Consider the following 22449-nt stretch of genomic DNA (forward strand, 5'->3'; position numbering starts at 1 on the left):
GGGCATGAGAGGTGTTACAGAAGCAAAATCTACAGTAATCACTGATTCAATGATGTAGACAAAATAAGTGAAGAATGATTCAAAATTTTTGACTGTGTACATTGATCATTAAAAGTTTTAGATTATAAAAAGGCTTGACTGATTTAAATGGTTTTACTATACCTACATTTCATATCTCTAAGCACGTGAGTTATAGCAGAAAAGCACACTAGAGAGACTATTTTGACAAAGGCCAAGTCCCTCATTTGGGGAAAAGGGTGGCCCAAGGAGCCTAGGTTCAAGCTATTAAGAAACAAAAGCACATTTTTATTAGCTGTATGCTTAATTGCAGTACAAAATTATGTAATGAGAGGCAGTGTTTGATTTTCTAGATGAATCTTTTAAGTGATAAATATTTTTTAAAGAGTCTAGCATTTTGACATTGATTATTTTAATCTCTCTCCATTTGATTAAGCTCTTAAACTAATTCTGTGTTCAAGTGACTCAGAAGGGCTTTTTAATAATTGTGAAGTTGTGCCTTAGCATCCTGAATAGGAAGAGGATGCATAAAATCATAAGGACATTGGTGTTCTACACTGATTAAATCTTATGATTATAATTTTTTTTCACATTGGTTCGTTTGGCTGAATAGTTCATTTCCTGTATGCTAAATACATTTTAATACCTTCTGCATTAGCTGCAAGTGCAAAGGAGAATTTATGGCTGATTTCATTCCCAAAAATCCATGAATCTTTATGCCAAAGTGTCCAACAAGTAGAAATTAGCATTTAGAAAAAGTCAGTTCTGTCTTCTTCTTGAAATGATGGACAATTGTTTTATAGCAGTGTGCAGTTCCGTGGGCTCTCTCATTCAATTAAGCAGAGCTGGTGGGACTTTGGGGATCTCAAAAAGATTGTTTTAATGATTCAAATAATACTATCTCCACCTGTACACAAAGGGCTTTTTTCTACCATTAGCGATTTATTCCATTGGGTTCAGCCTTTGCTTTTTGTAAAATGCAAGTGATTTGGAAGAAAAAATTCATTAAACCTCATCTTATCAAATACATGAACTCAGTGAGAATAAGTTTACATTGAACCCCTCTGAGAGTCAACTGTGATACTAGAAATGGTAAACTGTGGATGGGGGTTGGAGATAGAGAGAGTTAGAGTTTAAAGGATTGGGGATTAAGAAGCAACAAGAATATAAAACTGGAGTCTCATATAGCAATGGAAAGTGGGGGCAATAGGGTTTAAAGAAGGTGAGTTTTACTTATTTTTTTGTATTGTAAATACCATTTACAATAACAATGCATTGATTTTTTAACTCAAAACTATAAAAGACAAAAATAATAGACTTTTATAAAAGAAAAGAAAAGAAAATAATTCATTAAAAAACAAAGATATTGAAAATTAGCACAGTGGTATGATTTCTGCATATCTCCTATTAGACATGTTTGACAAAAGGCATAATACAACAAACTGTATGTTGATTCTTTTTCTCTTCAAAGACAACTCTGAGTATTTAAAATTTTATTAAGAGGCAATACAAGACATTTAAGAAAAAAAGTTTTAAAAATTCAAGAAATGCAGATGCATTCTGAAGAATTCAGGAACCAAAAAAGAGATGATAAAAATTTCCATATCTTGGGTTGAAGGAAACAGTTTAAAATCTATCTATGATTTAAGATGAGAAAAAGAGGAAAAAAGAATATGTTGGTATTTAGCAAGAAAGGTAATAGTAGTATTGATCAACTTAAAATATAAATGAATTTTTAAAACATTGAAGAGAAGGAAAAATAGAGGAAGAAAGCTAACATTTTTTGAGGAGCTTATATGCATTAGAAGCTGATCTCATTTTTTTTCAACATCCTTATGCAGTAGTCCTATCATCCTCATTTTAAAGATCAAGAAATAAAAGCTGAAAGAAGTTATATGGTGAAATCAGGATCATGCAGATCAAGTGGCAAATCTCTTCTTTGCCTTTGTCCAAAGACCACTGATTTTGTTGCCAGGACATAAAGCTGAAGGACTGAAAAGACAAATGATGGGAGCTAGACAGTTTTCAGAAAGGGAAGGGAGAAGGGGAAGAGAACACCTTAGAACATTAGAATCAGAGTTTGCGTGAGAGAGAGAGAGAGAGAGAGAGAGAGAGAGAGAGAGATGGAATATTACTCAGCCATTGAAATAAAACCTTTTCTTTTCTTAGTTATTAGACAAAATTTTAAAAGTGACCGAAAATAATTGTGATCTAGGTGGCTGTAGATTTATATATATAAATTAAAAAGAAAGCACATTTTATTTTTCATTTGTTACAAATTTTAGGATTTTTAAAATGAAAGTTGTTTTAAAATTATAAATCAATACCTATATTAGACAGATACATTTGAATGATCAGGAAAAATATTAAACTAAGAGCAGTGATTATATGTTATTCAAGTACTGAGAGATAACCACTGTAAACATTTCATTGTCATCCCTTACAGTTTGAAAATCCCAGTATGTATCTATACACCCACAGACTGGGAATCACGTAAAATTTCATATCCTTTTTCTGTAACCGCATGTATATTATGCCTTTAAATAATATTAAAATATTACAAAAACAAAAACAAAAAAAAAATATTACATTAATTGGTTATACGCTATTCTATTAAATGGAATTTGAATTAGTTTAACATATCCTTATTTTTTATATTTAGCAGGTCAATTTTTCAATTTTTCCTATTCTAACTAATAATACAATAAAATCCTCCTACATAAACCCTGACTGCATTGTTGGTGATAACTTTAACATAGAACATCAGAAATTAAAATCAAAAGATATGAATATTTTCAAAGCCTGTCTTTCACTAGCTTTAAATGGAATATATACTTATTGTAGAAAATTCATAAAGTGCATAAAATATGTACAAAATATTAAACAATATAAAAAGAATAAGCCTCATCTATTATCTTAATTTTCAGATTTAACTACTGATAACATTTTGATATATGCTTGCAATATTTATTTAGATAGTTATGAGTGTTCTTTAGTTTGTTTTTTATACAATTTTTTTCAGATATATTTTTAAAATCATGCTGATGTTTGTTCAGAAAGAATTACATCTTTTATTAAAAATGGAAAAGAATGTCTTTTTAACACAGTGCCTTTATTGAGACTGCATTGCTGGTTTTTAAGATTTTTCCTTTAATGTCTTCCACAGTTGGATCAACTCAGGATATCTACTATTTTAAGCAGTTTTGACCATTCAATTATTTTACTCAGAAAAACTTACCTTTCCTTGAGATTTTTCAAATTTATCATCAGAGTAGTTACATAGTAGTATCTTTTATTTTAATCTCCTTATATCTATAAATGTATCTGAAAGGGTGATTGGTGGCTATTTACCTACTAAGTATCTCTCTCTAATTTTGATGGCTCCCCAATGCCAGGAAAAAAACAACTCATTATATGCTACTCAAATTCTCCACAGCTGGTCTGCTTTTCTAATCTCATTTTCTTCATTCTTCCCTGAAATATGTCTTCCATGAACACCTCTTAACATTTCCCAAAGACAAAAGACATGTACTTCCAGGAGTGTGGTTTGAGTTTCATTAACTGACAGTCCCTTTTCTGCTCTTTGTTGGCCCATCTGAGTAAGTACACGCTCTTATTCCATTCAAGTCTTCTGATCCTCTCTGAATACCCCACTACCTCATTTAAAGGGCAATTGACATCAATGCCATTATTTATGTATTGCTCAGTTACCTACATAAATGTCTAATAATGTAGTTTTATTAGCCCTAACGCTTACAAGATTGTATGATTTGAGGGAAGTTATTTAACCTCTGAATCTCTGTTTTCTCATTTATATAATGGGGGAAATAATATTGACTTTGTGGAGTCATTGAAAGAATTAAAGAAAAGATATTGTCCTAAAAGGACCAGTAAGTGTCTCCTGTACATAACTCTTTAGAGAAAATCAATTTTCATCCATAGATCTTACTGAGGAGGTAGTCATAAGCATAATACAACCCTCTCAACCAGAGACATTTGGCTACAAGCAGATAAGTGGATGCCATGTTGAACCAATCAGATGCTGTCACTGGAAATATTAGCACACTGAAATACTGGGTTTAGAGATTTGCCCACCATGGCCACATAGAGTTGGAGCCAAAGAAAATACCAAAGGCACAGCAATACCATAGGTATCCCAGACCGTGGGAGAGCAGAGAGGTCATTATTAGGCAAAGATAGTTACCTTACTGACAGAATAGAGCACACATGCAAAGAGAAGCACTGAAAAAAGGCAGGCAGGCAAGGAGGACAGAAGGTAGGATGGAAGGAAGGAAAGAATGAAGGAAGGGAGAGAGGGAAAAAAGGAAGGAAGAATGATTAGTCCCAAAGAAAGAAAAAATAGTGTAGTTGCTGTTTTTTATTTCACACAAGGCCTGGAAGACAAAAACCCTGCATTTTCCAACAAGGTTTCTATATTCTTCCCATAAATTCTCCAGTGCAGTTGATTTTGACATCTCAAACTCTAATCCAAATAATCTCTGACTTGTCTGAAAAGAGCATAGCACCATTTCTATCACATAGAAGACATTCTGTGAATGGCAGTTATTACTACTCTAGATTATAAACTCAAAGAACAGGTAAGACAACTAGAATTGATTTAAATTTAAAAAATCTAGCACCTAAACCACATAGATAAAATTTCTGCTAAACTGACTTGACAAATGGGTGTGTTCTTATTTTGGCTTCAATGAATACAATCCAAATACAAGAACACATAGACCTCTCCCCTACTCACCCCCTTTTAAACCTATTGAAAAATAGGATAGAAAACACTTACAAGATTCAGAATCATAATGATTATGAAATTGATACAGACACCAGCAGCAGATGTTGCAAACTGCCAGTGTTGTTTGACGAAATTCCACTTGAATGAAGCAAACTGTTCCATGACGACCAGGCGATACACCACAACTGCAAACACTGCAGTGATCACCAAAGAAATCTACAATGTGGGAGACCAGAGGAGACATCCACATTTTGCATGATTAACAGACTAAAAGTAAAACCATAGATCCAATACACTACCTTCAAAAGCTAGAGATACTCACCTTCCCAAGAAAGGATTATACATTTAATTTTATCCTTCAAGAAATGCAGTTACATTACAGTAAAAATAAATAGTATAAAATTTCATCTGCTTTAGTATAATGACAAAATTAAAACAATAAAATGTACATTCTGTCCAAATTACCACATTCAAATGGAGTGCTTGATTTTAACCACCTAATTTATCAGGGCAACTCATCTTGTTTCTCTTTTATATGAGATGATGTCTGTTTTCCTCAAAGACTGTTTTAGTTAAGGACGTGCATAAACTTTGTCATACTGCCACAATGTCCTGTGGCTTGTATGTTTTTAATAGTATGTACGTTACCAAGATATTGCAAAGGACATAGCTTCTTGCATCCTCGGGTCATAAAATCAAAGAACTTCCTTCTAAACCTGAAATCCCACAATTGCCCTTTTACCCCTGGGGAAAGTAAATTCTGTTAGATTTTGATATTGATGGTTATACTTCACCATGAAGAATATTCCTGAGACAGAGACAACAAGACGAGTGATTTTGTCAGAAAAGGGTTGTTGTGGCTCAGGTTTTCCTGTGATGGGGTTTACAGTCTCCATCTTGTTATACTTTGCTTCAAATTGGGGGCGAAGTGTTTCCTATGAGAGAAATTAAAATTACCTAAATATTGAAGGCAAAAAGCAATGTAAAAATGGTTCCCCTCATAGTTGATAACAAAAATCCTAGAATTTGGCTCACTTTTACACTATCTTCACAAAAGAAGTAACTTTTTTTTTCAAATAAGATGCAAACCATTTTCCACAGAAACCCTAAACAGTATTTTAATTAGCAAAATGTTCACTAGTACAATATAAAGAATCATAGAAGTGGGATGGGAGGATTGCAAGTTAGTCACTGATCTCTATTTGATTCTTGAAATAAGTCATATTAGTGAAAAACTATCAAGGAAAAGGCTATTGGGGTATAGTTTCTCCCAACCTGATCATTAAGGGCAGTGAATACTGTTCTACATCATGTGTTATCCCAGTCTCCTTATGTCCTGATTTTCTAATATCTTACCTCTTCCTCTTCCCATTCAATCAGGTCCCAAGCATAAGTGAGTATACTTCTTCTCCTTTTCCAAAACTCCAGGAAGACTGTGGCTATTAAAAAATACAATAATAATTCTTTACCCAAACTACATCATATTGCTTTTCTTCTTTGGACTAAGGCATTTCCATCATATTATGTTTGGATTTTCTTTCTTTTCCCCTCTCTCTCTTTTCCCAGTCTCCATTCACCCCTACTGATGCTCACTTCTATAGGGGAGATTTTTTTTTGTTTGTTTGAATAAAGAAACAGAAATTTTGTTAGTGCAAAACTCCAAGTGATGCTAGGAAAGGTCAACACTAGTGAGCCAAATAATTATTTTCCCTTTTGACTTGTACATGGTTATTCAATATTATCTAGGAGACTGACTAAATAAAGCCTTCTCCAGGGCTGATGAAATGAGACTAGATGATACTCTTCCAGGATTCAGAGAAGGATGGGGTGGTGGAGAGAGTGGAAAAGAGCAAGGCTATCATAGTGGACAGAAAAGAAACGATAGACCAGAGAAGCAACTTTTGGATGCATGTTCTCAGCAGACTCTGAAGGCACTGAAAGTGACTCAATGGAATAAGGTAAGAAATTCCAGAACCATTATCCAGATTCTATGTGTAAACACCTAAGGGAAATATTGTTTTCTTTCCCTTAGTGGGTTGTACCTTGCACTCTTCAAGATTTGTTGGACATAATCAGGAGCTCACATAGGTGATTTTAAAAATCTGTGATACTATTCATCCAACCATTTATCCATCTATTTGCTGTTCTTTTATTTGGGGCAAAATACTCATACTTCTCAGGAAACTCCTCATCTAGTGGAGAAAAACAGTCATCTAAATAAAGCTAATTGACAAGTGATACAATGGAGGAATTACAGTGCTAGCAGAGAAACACAAGGCTTTACTGCTGAAAATCAAGCATCTGATAGAGCTAAGATGTGAAGGATTCTTCCCCACCTGCTTTCATTTACCTCCTGACCTCTCTCTCCTTGTCCGATGTAAAAGAACGCCAGAGGAACATCATTCTAAGGGTTTTTATTATCTTTGTAATAAAAAATCAGCGCCAATATTGGTTTAAAAAATATCGTAATGTTATTTTCCATTTTATTACACTTAAAAATTTACAAATCCTTTCCCACATATGATTTAAGTTTGACTGTTACTCTTACAAGATTACAAGGAGATACAGAAGCAAGTGTTATTATCTTTTCCAGATTTTGGAAACAAAGATGCTAACTGACATTTTCTGAGAACATAAAAGTGGCAGAGCCAGGACTGAAACTCTACTGAGGTTTCTCCACTAACAATGCCTGGCAGATGTGGTCTTCAGAAAAAAAAATTTTTAAGGGAAGGGGCTACTATAAATACTGCTGTCTATTGATTTTCTAAAAAGTTCTAAAAGAGCGGGTATGGCGAAAAGAAGCAAGACAGCCAAACTCCAACGATACCACAAGAACTCAGGTTCTCCAACACCAGGGCTGCTTTTTAAATATCAGACCACAATCATTGTAACTACAGGGATAGAGAGAAAGGGAATAAGGGAGAATGAGAAAAATAAGGTATTCTCAAAGGAAAACTGAATTTAAAAAAATCACTAGTCAAACAAGTATAGCATACATTGATTGCAAGTTGGGATGTAGTCTTTAATACAGTGCTTGGAAATAAAATATATTTAATTAAATTCGAGTTATTGTTTATCTCCATCAAGTCGTTAAGTCTAAATATGTCATGTGCTCTATTATCTTCTAAATTTATCTTTCTGGCATTTCCTTGTGTTAGACGCACCTCCCAGAAAGTCTAAGAAATAAAGATAATCTTGGTTTTGTGAACCTGGAAACTGAATATGGTGAGATTTCAATTTGAAGGTAATAACGTAACTGAAGATATATTGAATCTTTCTCAAAAAGTAGGGCATTTCAATATTGAACTAATCTGTATTATAAACCATCCTTTGCTTGAGATTTATGCATTTATATACTTCTCATTTATTTAAACTCTCAACTATATTCATATCTTTAAAAAATATTAATAAAGAGTTACATAGAAAGCAGTCATTTGTCAATATGAAAACACTAAGGAAAGAAGGATAGTGTTATTTACTAATTCTTACTAAAATTAATAATAAAGCTGCAATTAGTAATAAAAATAGGTAACTTTGAAAATCAGAAGAGTGGTTGCTTCTGGGGTTTTGGGGTGACTGGCAAATGGCCTAAGGGATCTTTCTGAGGGAATGGAAACATTCTATGTTTTAATTGGATTGGTGATTATACAACGTGTTGTCAAAAGTGATGTAGGAAACTAAGGATCTGTGGTTTTTGCTGTATGTAAATTATACCTCAAAAACAGCTTTTGAGAAAATAAAAACTTTTGAAAAAATAAAGTGATTAAAGATATGATCTGAGTTGATCTTTATGACAATCTGTAAACTTCCCCAGGTTTGTACTTATTATTTTCCCAATATTTTTGGCTCTTGAGCTTAATAGTAGGACATTCTCAGTTTGCAATGAGAACCCAAAAAGGAAGCTTCTATCCGGAAATATAAACACAGACAACTATGCTGGATCTGATTAGTAGGCTGAGCAATAAAAAGTCTCCATGGTTCCCTGACACAGCTGTATTGAATAACCTTGGCAAGGCGAGTAGGTATTTACTTATGTCAAACCTGAGAAAAAGGGTGAAGCAGAAGCATTGGACTTAAAAGACCTTGAGGTCCTCCTCTCAGGTAGGCAAATGTATGAAGTGGCCTGGTATAAATACCTTTGGAAATCTTGGGACTTAATGTGAATTAGAAAGTGTTCAGTGAATCTAAATACACTTAAATAAAATAACCACTATACTGGCCTGCCATCAGCAAGAGTTGACCTACTGGCTCTTAATTTGCCTCCTCTGGAGTAAAGACTGGCTTCTAAATGATGAATATGAGAAAGAGAGCTAAATATTTTAAGGACTAGATTCAGTGACTTTGTTTTCCCCAAAGAGTTGGAGGGATTTAACTCCATTCTTGACAGTAAAAGGGAAACAAGCTGAGAAAAAGTGTTGGGCTGGTGTCCTGTTCAGGACTGAGTACTGGGGGTAGAATTTCAAGAGGAAACAGGAATTTACGAAACAGGATTCAATAAATCGATGATTTTGAATAAATTGCTTTGCCAAGTAGAAAGTGGAAAACAAACATTCTTTTTATTCTAATTGATGTTGAAAAGTTTGGAATAAATGATTAATTTTGGGCTCCATCTTTAAAGCATACAGTGGACTGAAAGATTAGAGAGGCGGTAATGACAGAGGCCCAGAAAAATGTAAGCAAGGGTGAAAGTATGGGGAAGGTAGAAGGGTGGGAGAATGCAATCGGAAGGCTTTATACAATTTAAGATCTATGAACTTTAAAAAATATATACATTCTACACCTAAGACCAATTAAATAGAAATCTCTGGGGATGCAAACTGCAGCATATAGACACACATACACACACACACACACACACATTTAATTTGCCAAAGGATTCCCAAACCTGACCCAAAGTAGAACCACATTTCCTCAAGGAAAATTAGTTTTGGTGAAAATGTAGAATGGAATGCCATTTTTATTGAGAGTAGAAATAGTACCAGAACTGTAAGGTCAAGCAGTCAGGAAATTAGTAATGGCTGCCATTTTTTCTTGAGTTCCAACAATCTGTAGAGCGTTGTAATCATCGCTTGTGATACAGTACTCCTACTCCCATAACGCTGATTCAATAGTCAACAAAAATTTGAATGGAAACTATACATGACAGATACATATATAATGACACACAAAATGGCTATTATTATTATCCTCAGTTTTACAGATTAAACATTTGATATTTTGAGAGGTCAAGTGACTTGCTGAGTAACACAGTTGGTTGGAACCTTGGATTCTCTAACTCCCAAATTCATATTCTTTCTATTCCTAATACACTCCCTCCCTCTACGTTAATAGATAAACTTGTGAATGAAGATGCTGATGGATGGAAAGGGAAATCTGAGAGCAAGCTGCGAAGGTCATTAGAAAGAAGTATTCCAGAGATAGGTATATGTGGATGTAGAGATAGTAGTAGAGATGAAATGTCATGAGGTTCAAAGGAGGGAGCTCTGAAGTATAAGGGCAAATGATCAGTGATCCAGAATGCGCATGGTCACAGAGGGAGTGGGGTGGTGAAGAGGAAATGGAAAGTATTAAAATTACTTATGTTAAAATGAAAGCTCTTGATAAATTAAAGTGCATAAAGTGAAAGCCATTAAACTTCATAAAGAATGAAATGGGAATGCGATGTAGATAAAGATACAGAAATATGGATGCATACACACAACATACACATAGAAATATAATGGATTTACTTATAGGTACATGATGCCTAAAAGACTATATGCTACATTGCTAACCCTGATGGTCATGGAAAGGATTATGGAGCACTTTTACTTTCAACATAGCACTCATTGTACACGAAATGTGCATTATTTATGTTCTTTCACTACTCTGTGGAAAGTTTATCCACTCTTCCTCTTGGTCCTGTAAAACTGGGCTGGGGTAGAGTGTGAAGATACAAGGCATCAATTGAGAAGGGCTATTTGCTATCAGGGAAACTCCAGGTTTCACATTCATCAAGGAGACAGAGGGAGTATTCTGGAAGAACTAAAGCTGAGACTGCATACCTCTTCTCCTTAGCAACTATACATTATATTCCTTTTACACCTGTACCTCTCTGGCTACAATGTCATACTTTTCTCAACTTGACACAATTTCCAAAGATGCACATGCTGCCTCCAATCCTTGTACTTCCATTTCCTGATCTTCTTTTCCAATGGCTTTCCTTTGTGATCTACAGTTAATAACACAGAGTAAGAGTCATTGGGTCCTATATGTAAAAGAGGTTCAAGTCTGCACGTAGTTTGTTCTGAGTTATTTATTTTAAATTCAGAGAAAATAAGGCCGAAAGAGCTTAAGGCTTATCGCTAACCTTGTCCAGGACCTGTTATGGCATCTATACCATTTTTTTTTCTTGTACAGGCTTTTTCTGACATTCAAAGGTAAGTTTTTAAGTTTCTTTATTTTTTCTGCATATTTTGAGCACTTGTCACACTGAAAGTGCTCAATAAATGGTTGTTAAATTGAACAAAACTACTGATTAGAATCCAGTGATGAGAACTCCTGGTCCACTGTTTTTTCTTTTATTCCAGGGGTTTCCAAATTATGCTTCATGGAGTCTTCTTGGAGACATGGGAAGAAGGATGGGCCCTCAGCAGATAAGATCTTTCTTTATCTGCTTTATATTTTGAACAATCAAGTTCAATTTTATTTGGAAAAATAATTATTGCTTAAAAAGTTTTGAAAATCATTTCACTATACTTCCATGTGGGGATTGATTTGAGGGGTAGGCTAATTTTCAAACACAGGGAAATTAAATATGTCTAAATGTGGAGAACAAAAATGAATTCTGAGCATTGTTTTCATCAGAAGAGATAAAGACATAAAGGAGTCTCAAAAAAAGGCCTAGCTGAAACAACAATTTATCTGAGACAACTCTGAGATTGCCAATTTGGACAGCAACCCAACTGCTATAGAGACTTTCCTCCATTCCCCAGATTTATTTTTAGCAACATCCTCAAGCATAATGTGCTTCCCCCACACAATCTTGCAACATCACTGTATAGAAGGTAGAAATAGAAACCTTGCTAAACAGGTTCTACATTTAGCAGAAGAATCATGAATGTAGAGCATTTTAATTTTACTACATGCAGAAAATCAATGTTTTTTCAATTAACACTTTCTAGAGAAATACAATAAATGGAATTCACTACGTGAGTATAGAGTCAATATAATTATAAAGAGTCTATTATGTGTGAAGGGACAAATTTTCAACATTTGGGCTGAACCTTCCTTGACACAGAAAGCCACAACTGGAACTGGTTAGTCCAGAAGTGCTTGTCTTATTAAATTTCCTCTTTTGTCTAAGGACAGGAAATGCTTCTCTGATGCTTCTCTCTCTCTCTCTCCCTCTCTCTTTCTTTCCATTACTTACATTCCCCCTTCCTTCCTTCTCCCTCTCTAAGAAGATTAAATAAGAACTAAAACAACAAATAACTAGGTTCTGGGAACATAAGCCTAGCCCTTGAACCCTAAGCACTGGAAAATCTTCACCAATCTGAAATCAGAATTATTAAAATTTTTTTTCTAGGAAAATTCATTCAGGAATAAGAAGCTACATACAAGCAGAATTATGTCATATTGCAGCACCCTGAGAAATATCAGCACAATCTTGATGAGGGTAAGTAGATTCTTAACTTTGATGTAAAGAGTTTCCTCTAAAGTTAACTTTTTCCTGTCACTCAATATAGTATTGGCATTTATATATTAAAAAAACATTGCAGTGGCATTTGTTGAAATGGAAATGGATACTATCAACTTAATTCCTAAAAAATGGAAGGAATTCACACCAATAAAAACATATCCACATTTTGTCATATAATTTTGTAAAATGCAATGTAATCTTTTTAAGCCCAGGATTCATTTTCACTGGTCTTTTCCTCATCCTACCAATCAAATATTTGATTCACTTTTCTCTTTAATTCTGTTGAACATTTTCTAATTACAAATAACACCAGCAAAATCAACTGCAACAAGTCCCTTGTCTTACTCACATCTGAAATCCAGATATATAGAGGGTCTGGCATATGTCAGGCTTTCAATAACAAATGCCAAATGAATTTATTAAAAGTATAAAGGACAAAATGAAAGTCACCAACAATTCCACCAGCAATAATTGGCCACTATTAAATTTTGGCAGTTTTATACAAGTTGTTTTTTTTTCTCCATGTTTAGGACTGACATGTTGCTGATACTCACAGGTATGACCATACCACTATCTTAATATATGAAAGATAAAAGCAAGAACAAACTCAGGTCTCAGCCTGTTAAGGGCCTCATCACCCTAACAGGCTGGCCTCCGTTCCTCAGGAAACCTTGCCAGGACTAGTTACCTGTACAGGTACCTACACAGCCCCGCAACAGCATGCAGCCTCCAGGAACCTGCTCTAGAACTATGGGCTTCTTCCAATCTGTTGGGCTGGTACCAGCACTCTAACCTTTATTAAATATTTGCCTTTTCAACTTATAACCATCACTCTACAAGTGGATACAGTACCTCAAGGAGCCTGGAATTGGCAACACAGGTGAATGCTAATCACTAGCGAAGAAATTACTAACTTCACTTTTATTATAAATGCATTAAATTTTATTTTCTTAATCAATTTATAATCCTCAAAAGTGTACCTTGGAGTGACTGAGAAAGAGCATGGTTTAGAGTTGGAATGCTCTGGGTTCAAATGTTGCCAATAGTCTTATCTAATTGTGAGGCCTTAGACAATGTACTGAAAAATTGTAAGCCTCAGTAGTCATAATTTAAAATGAGAAACAAAATTGTCTTCAAAGAGATATATTATACAGATTAAGTGAGGCAAAATTTCTAAGTGGTCTAATAATGTTTATTCCACTTCAAGAGTTTAATAAGTTATAATAACCCAAATTTTTCAAACTTCTGCTAGTGTTTCTACATAGGAAACTTTGTAGACAAAATTCTTGGTTTCCACTGCATAAATATATTGTACATTTTTATTGCTAGGGGAAATAGAACTATTGACAATTATTTATATGCCAATTTTTTCATTTTTATAAAAATTAGTACAGTTTATTTACTTCCCATCTTTTGCCCATGACCTAACAAACTACTTACATTGTCCTTTTCCTACATTTATATTTATGATTGTAAGAATGCTGTTATATTTAAAAGTTTAATTTGAAACTTATTTAAGAAATTTTTATTTATTTTATTTATTTTTTCTCTATTTTTTAAAAATGTTACATTCAAAAAATATAAGAGGTCCCCATATACCCCCACCCCCTCACCCCATTCCTCCCACATCAACAACCTCTTTCATCATCATGGGACATTCATTGCATTTGGTGAATATATTCTGGAGCACTGCTGCACCGCATGGGTAATGGTTTACATTGCTGTTTACACTCTCCCCCAGTCAACTCAGTGGGCCATGGCAGGACATACAATGTCCAGCATCTGTACCTGCAGTACCACCCAAGACAACTCCAACTCCTGAAAATGCCCCCACATCATATCTCTTCTTCTCTCTCCCTACCCTCTGCAGTTACCGTGGCCACTTTCTCCACATCAATGCTACAATTTCTTTCATTACTAATCACAACAGTTCTATAGTAGAATATCAGTAAGTCCACTTCATCTTGTTCCCAAAAAGTAAGAAAAGTAGCATTTTTGAGCATTTACAATATCTCAAACATGTGCTAGATATTTTTGCATTACTTATATCATCTTCTCAACAACTCATGTGAAGTAGAGATTATTAATCTCATTCAGTAGAGAGCAACCTAAGGCTCACAAAAGTTAAGTTACCTGAGGAAGTAATTTGAATGGAATTCAAACTCAGGTCCATAAGACTGAACTTTTTTTACCCCTAAGGAAAAATTATTCCAAATCCAGTGGGTGACAGAACTTTCTGAAGTACATAATTCACAATTTACTTTTGGAAAGAAATTAGCATTATAGGTAAAATGCCCGAGCAAATTTTGAATATTCCTAAAAGAGACTGACAACTCTGGAAGGTTAGCTGTTCATTCACCTTTGATGCATCAATTAGAAGTCTAGAATCCTTTGACTCTATATTCTTCTATTGTTTTTGTTGTGAGTCTAAAAAAATTACTAACGATTCTGGTTTTTTAAATAAATGTCTCCACCAGGAGAGAAATTTTTGGTCTTTTAGAGAATTTGAATCTTGACACATGTCCATAACTTAATCATCTGAAAAGATTATTTTTTCTTTTATAAAACCACTAAGCCTCAATTTATGGAGTCAGACATGCAGAGGCAAAGACAACATTTAGTCATAATTCAAGTCAAGTATCCAACTAATTTTAAAAAATGAATTAAGTTGTTTACATTTACAAATTCTGACATGTCTAAGAGCTCCCTGTCGACACAATCAGAATCTCAGTTTTCGTAACCTTAATACTAGTCCAAAGTGAATTTACCATGATATTGATAAAGTTTACAGTTTCAGAGCAGCTCACTTCAATGGGCCTTTTCTAAGGCCTAATAGAAACCTAGCAAGATAGTGATTTTTGTTTTTGTTTTTAATTCTGAACAACCAAGCAATTTGTTAAAACTCCTGTCTAGTTCCATTCTCACTTTCCTTAATAATGGCAATTGACTAGCGCAATGTTGAGTAGGAGATGCATTTAGGTTGGGGTTAGTAAGATATATTTATATGGTTTGCAGTCACTTTCTTTTTGTTCATTTATTGCTAGCATACTAATGTGGGGATGGATTCCAAGCAAATCCTTCTGGGTCATGTTCTGTCTCTCTCAGGTGCCTGGCTATGGTAGTATGGTGATATGAATATGTTCTTTGGTGTCCAGGACTAATAATGAAAGGAAGTAAGATTTGAAATACATGAAGCCAGAAACTACTCTATAGAAAATTATTTTTAGAATTTTGACTCATGTATAAAAGAAAATAGAGATATTCCCAAATTTACAATAATCCTAAAAATGCACAGGATTTTACCAATGATGAGGTGAAGCTGAAATAAGCTCTGTAAACTATCAATAATAAAATCCAAGATTCAATTAAATAAGCTAGAGGACAGATGGAATTACTTTTCTATATTTTCCATGCAAAAGATGTTTTAAATGTCACATGAAGAAGTAGTAAAAAATGCACACAAAAAGACAAAAAGTATGAAAGAGATATGTCAGGTGTTCATTAATTTATACATCATTACTTTTCTGCATTTTATATATTTGTGTGTGTTATTAGGGAGTTTTTAAAAATTTATAAATTTTTTTCATTCCAAATAGTTATCTTTGTACCTAATTTTGAATTCAAAATTTTGTATAATTTTCCTTACAGAGGGCTTCCACATTTGTGCATTGCCTTCCCATCACTAGACTTAAAGCATCAAACACTTCCTATGTGCCAGACACCCTGCTAAACTCTACATGTGTTACCTCATTTGCAGCGGTGCTCAGAGATGTATTCACCAAATGCAATGAATGTCTCATGATGATGGAGGAGATTGTTGTTATGGGAGGAGGAGTGGGGTGAGGGAGGTGGGGCTATTTGGGGACCTCATATTTTTTTAATGTAATATTAAAAACATAAATAAATAAATAAATAAGCCTCAAGCAGCCCCACGTGCAAGAAATCACTTTATTAACGTTTTACTGGTATGGATACTGAAGCTGGGAAAGGATAACGAAATTGTCCCAAATGAACTTGACTCTTAATCCCAGATCACTCTGACTACTGTAAGGTTGTATAACTTATTAAAAGGAGGAGATTCAAAACAAACCTAAGTGACAATTTTTGAGAATTCTCTCCTGAGTCAGCACAAGAGCACTTTTCCTTTACTATAGCTAAGAGCTTCTAGGAACTGTCAGTTAAAACAATGTTTTCATTGTTCTCTGCATGCTTAAGGTATTTGCAGTCCTTTAAATGGATGAAAACGACACTATTCATTGTTATTGCCTGCCCTTGAACCTGATTTCAAAATCCCCTTCAGGTTACGAATAGGTTCCCTTTTCCTTCTTCCTTTGTTTTTGAGCCAGGGAACAAATCAAGATTCTCCTTAAGTGTGTACAGACCTCACTCTCTCCTTACTCTGCCTCCTTTCCTGGTCACGGCTCAGTGCTGAGAACATTTAGTGAATAAGCTCTCTGTGTTGCTGTTGCTGAGGTTATTATTTAGTAGTTGTAAAGTTTCTAATTAGAAAGAACCTAAATTAGATATATCAGAATTTTTCCATTATCTGCTTCCATGTTTATAGAAAGCATTAATAGATAATTTGGATACTTTCATAAAGGTGTTAAAATATTTCATAATATTATCAATCTGCCAGTTCTGCCATTTTTGTTATATTGATGGCTGGTTATAAATTCATTTAATAATTATGTCCATATAAAATAGATTACACAGTTACTAAATTTGGCAACAGTTATCTAAGGAGATTAGACTACAATGAGATCAGGGTTTTGAAAACAGGAAACTTGTTTAACAGTTCATTCATCAATAGGAATGAATCGGTTATTGCACTTCTGCACAGTATATTATGTACTTGTTAAAGACAGCAAGGTAATTCCCCAGCATGCTGCCATTTGCAGGGCTGAAGAGGTGCTTGGGTGATAAGAATAACTGGCTTCACTACAGAACTCTTCTTCTATCAGCAGGAATCTAAAGGGACCTCAGGACTTGGGAACTTTCCCCCACACTGACCCATTCTACAAACCCACCTTTCTTGCTGCCATGTTCACAACTGGGTTACTCAGGACTATCTCATTTTGACCCTTACCTCTGTTCATGTCAGTTACCTTAACAAGACAGGATTTTCAGAATTTCCAGGTCACCCCTCAACTTTCAGATTCTGATACTTGTACCTTCCAACTACATCCAATTCCTCCCCAATTCCTGAAAACCTTTCACATTCCCTCTGTTAATCAATATCAATCAAAAGCAAAATGTCTTATAGACCTTCACTTTCTTGCTATAATTGAAACCTGGAACTTCCTCAGAAACTCTTGCTTTCCCTGCAATGCTCAATACTCTCAATGGTAGCTATTTTCCTCCTACATCAATAGGTTGTGGAGGAGAGGTATTTAATGCTTTGCTTCCCATTGCTACTTCATGACCGTTTTTTCCCCTCCTATTTAAAGATTCACAGATATGAATCTTACATTATCAACTCATACTTCTTACTACTTTTCATGTTGCAGTTATCTGGCGCTCCCTGTCTGCACTTCCCCAAACCTCTCCTGAAGGTTTTGTTTGTTTTGTTTTTATCTTTAATTTATTGAAGTACATCACTCATACATGAGCATACATAAACAATAAATGTCTAGTAATAGTTGTGAACTTACAAAACAAACATACATAACATCATACAGGGCTCTCATACCTCACCCTACCACCAATACCTTGAATTGTTGTTAAACATTTTAAACTAATGATTAAAGAACATCCTCCAAATATTATTACTAACCAAAGTATTGTTCCCCCAACCTACCCTATTATTATTTTTATATCATTTATACATGAACATGCATAAACAATAAGTATATAATAGAAGTTGTGAACTTACAAAATAAACATGCAGAACATCATGCAGGGGTTCCATATATCAACCTTCTACCAAAACCTTGCATTGTCGTGAGACATTTGTTACAAATTGTGAAAGAAATCTTACTACTTATTATAGTTCTAGTCCTTATATTACATTTGGTGTATTTTTACACCAAATCCACCCTATTATTATTTTAAAAAAATATTTTTATGGCAGAAGTTGTAAACTTACAAAACAACCATACACAGGTTACACAGGTGAATAATTCCAAAACAACACCCCTCTATCAGCATACCACACAGTGGAACATTGGCTACAGATTATGAGATAATATCATCTGATTGTTACCAGGTCCATAGTGTACATTTGGTATACATTTCTGTACTGCCCAATTATCAACACAGTACATCGTTGGCATAGATGCAAGAACATTACATTATTACTGCTAACCACAGTCCACAGGTCACTCTCATTGTATTTTCCCATAGTTCTTCACATTCCCACCACCCTGCAATAGTGATGTACATTTGTTCTATCTAACAAAGGAACTCTTGTATCTGTACCATGCACCACAATTCTCACCCATGACTGGCTTTATTGTGGTACTCCATTCCTAGATTATTCTCTAGCATTCTGTCAATTGGCATTTACATCACTACGCTGCCATTTTCAACTACATCCCCATTTATAAGCCAGCTGTTACTCACTATAATCAACTTTGTACATTTCCGTACTATTACAGTAAATCTAATTAAAACCTCTACATACATTAAACATCAGTAGTACATGTCAGTCTTCCTTTTATCTCTTTTAAGAATCCATGACCTACCACCAGAGCTTGAAGATATTTTCCTATATTTTATTCTAGAAGCTTTGTGGTTCTTGCTTTTATATTTAGGTTTTTGGTTCATTTTGAGTTAACTTTTATATAAGGTGCAAGAGAGGGGTCCTATTTCCTTCTTTTGACTTTGGATATCTAGTTCTCTCAGCACCATATGTTGAATGGTCTGTTCTGTCAGAGCTGGGTGGGTTTCACAGGCTGGTCAAAATTCACTTGACCATAGGGAAGCAGACTTGGCCCAGTGGTTAGGGCATCCGTCTACCACATGGGAGGTCTGCAGTTCAAACCCTGGGCCTCCTTGACCCTTGTAGAGCTGGCCCATGTGCAGTGCTGATGCGCACAAGGAGTGCCCTGTCATGCAGGGGTGTCCCTGCATAGGGGAGTCCCACGTGCAAGGAGTGCATCCCGTAAGAAGAGCCACCCAGTGCGAAAGAAAGTGCAGCCTGCCCAGGAATGGTGCCACACACACGGAGAGCTGACACAAGATGACGCAACAAAAAGAAACACAGATTCCCATGCCACTGACAATAACAGAAGTGGACAAAGAAGAAGACGCAGCAAATAGACACAGAGAACAGACAACCGGGGTGGGGGGGGGGGGCAGGGAGAAAAATAAATACAATAAATCTTAAAAAAAAAAAATTCACTTGACCATAGATATGAGGGTCTGATCCTGAACTATCAATTCAGTTCCACTGGTCTATGTGTCTGTCTTTATGCTAAGAACATGCTGTTTTTACCATGGTAGCTAGGAAACATGATTTAAAGCATGGAAAGGAGAGTTCACCAAATTCGCTAATTTTTTTAAAGATGTTTCAGGCTATCAGGACCCCTTACCCTTCCAAATAAATTTGATAATTATATTTCCCATTTGTTTAAAAAATGCTGGTAGAATTTTTATGAGGATTGCATTGAATCTGTATATTAATTTGCATAGAACTGACACCTTAATGATATTTAGTCTTCCAATCAATGAGCATGAAATGTTCTTCCAATTATTTAGGAATTTTTAAATTCCTCTTAACAATGAGTGATAGTATTCTGAATACAAGTGCTTTACATCATTAGTTAAGTTTATTCCTGAATATTTGGATTTTATCTATTTATTTTCACCACTCTTTTGACAGCCTTAGTTTATTTTATTGGTATATTCTTCATTTCTAGATTTTATTCCAGGCTTCTTTCTCTTGTCTTTTCTTTTTCAGGCTGTAGCACACCCTTTAGTATTTGCTGCAAAGCTGGTCTCTGGTCTCCTGGCTACAAACTCTCAGTTTCTGTTTATCTATGAATATTCTAATCTCATCTTCATTTTTTAAAGACAATCTTGCTGGATGTAAGATTCTTGGCTGGGAGTTTTTCTCTTGCAGTATCTTAAATATATTATACCACTGTCTTCTTGCCTCCATTGTTTCTGGTGAGAAATCAGCACTTAAATATATTGGGTATCCCTTTTATGTTATGCATTGCTTTTCTCTTACTGCTCTCAGATTTCTCTTTGTTTTTGGCTTTTGACATTCTGATGACTAAGTGTCTTGGAGTTGGTCTATTTGGATTTATTCAGATGGGAATAGGCTGTGCTTCTTGGACATGGATATCTTTGTCCTTCAATAGGGTTGGGAAATTTTCTACCATTATTTCTTCAAATATTCCTACAGCCCCTTTTCCCTTCTCTTCTCCTTCTCGGATACCCATGACACATACGTTTGTACATTTCTTTCTATCATTCAGTTCCCTGAAACCTTGTTCAATTTTCTCCATTCATTTCTTTATTTGATCTTTTGTATGTTCACTTTCAGAGACAATTTCTTCAAGCTTACCAATCCTTTATTCTGCCTTCTCAAATCTGCTATTATATGATTCCAGTGTATTTTTAATACCATTTATTGCATCTTTTATTCTTATAAGATCTGCTATTTCTCTATGTATGTTTTTAAATTCTTCTTTGTGCTCATCCAATGCCTTCTTAATATCCTTAATCTCTTTAGCCATCTCACTGAATTTATTAAGGAGATTTGCTTAAACATCTATTACTAGTTGTCTCAACTCCTTTACATCATCTGGAGGCTTATCTTGTTCCTTTAACTGGGCCATATCTTCCTATTTCTTGGTGTGGATTGTAATTTTTTGTTGATGTCTTGGCATCTGGCTTACTAGAGTATTTATTCTGGGTGCAGTTTTTCTCTTTAGTTTATGTCTTCCTGCCCTTTCTCCCTTCCTGATTGTATAGTAGGAGCCAAGGATGTAGTCAGTGCTATAAGCTGTGGCAGTTCAAGTTGCCCAAATTGCCCCACCTTTCTGATGAAGCTTCTCCCACCTTTCTCCTTTGTCAGGCATAGGGACAGAGCCACAGCTGTGTGTAATCCAAATCGTGCAGGCCTAGATTGAAGCTTCATGCCCCTTTCTCCGCTGCCTGGGTCGGGGATGGAGTGGTAGGTTCGGGCAGCAATGTATGCAGTGAGGGTCCACAATGACCCCAGTGGCCCCAGTAGACTTCCAAATATTCAGTTTGTGCCAGCCAGAGGTACCTGCAGTTACCTGGATAGGCTGGTGCAGGGCCTACCAGCTTCCTTCCTGCTAGAGGTGGGGCTGAAGCCTAAACTAGGGCTGCAGGCTAATCTGCATGAAAGAAACTGGTCTCTCTTGTCACTACGATTTTCAACCAGCCAGGCTTCCCCTCATGTTGGGGGCAGAGTTAAAATGGTGGCTACTGGCCTCTTTCTGACTTGGACATGTTCAAACTTCAGCTGTTCTTAGGATTATACTTTAGCCAGCTGAGTTTACTCAGTAGCTTAAGTCAGTGGCTAACCTTTCTTCCTCCCCTGTTTTGGGAAATGAAGTTTCCAATTCCAGCCACAGAATAGTCCTGAGGTGGCTTGTACCACCAGACTAGGATGATCACTGGCCTCCATGGCATGGCCTGTATTTTCCCAGAGAGGCTGGTAGAGATCCCTGCAGCTTCCTCCCTGCCAGAGGTGGGGCTGGGGCTTATGATAGGCTGCAATCTGATCTGGATAGGAAAAAAAACAGTCCCTACCAGTACTGTGATTTTCAGTCTGCTTCACTTCCCCTCCTGCCAGGCATGGAGTTTAGATGGTGGCTATTGGCCTCTTGTTCAGGTTCAAACTTCAGCTATTCTTAGGATTATATGTTAGCCTGCTGAATTTACTCATCAGTAGCTGAAGTTGGTGTCCAACTGTCTCTTCCTCCCCTGCTTTTGGGAAGTGGAGCTTCCAATTCCAGCCACAGAATATCTCCTGAGGTGGCTTGTGCCTCCAGTGGAGGATGGGCTCCGGCCCCCTGGGCATGGA

At 35.6% G+C, this 22449-nt stretch overlaps 1 protein-coding gene across 7 annotated transcripts in view; it reads right to left on the bottom strand.

Moving 5' to 3' along the window:
• The window catches only part of ANO3 (anoctamin 3), a 312028-nt gene that overhangs the window by 48088 nt on the left and 241491 nt on the right, over positions 1-22449 (bottom strand). For 5 of the 7 annotated variants that reach the window (XM_058305623.1, XM_058305625.1, XM_071218141.1 and 2 more), the window contains 3 exons: positions 6122-6204; positions 5560-5700; positions 4817-4981 (listed from right to left, as the gene is read on the bottom strand). In XM_058305623.1, coding sequence (XP_058161606.1) covers positions 4817-4981; positions 5560-5700; positions 6122-6204 — 389 coding nt within the window. The remainder of the gene's footprint in view (positions 1-4816; positions 4982-5559; positions 5701-6121; positions 6205-22449) is intronic. The other 2 variants (XM_058305627.1, XM_058305628.2) reach the window with 1 other exon arrangement.

Source organism: Dasypus novemcinctus, chromosome 10 (genome assembly GCF_030445035.2).
Source record: "Dasypus novemcinctus isolate mDasNov1 chromosome 10, mDasNov1.1.hap2, whole genome shotgun sequence".
Classification (NCBI taxonomy): Eukaryota; Metazoa; Chordata; class Mammalia; order Cingulata; family Dasypodidae; genus Dasypus; species Dasypus novemcinctus.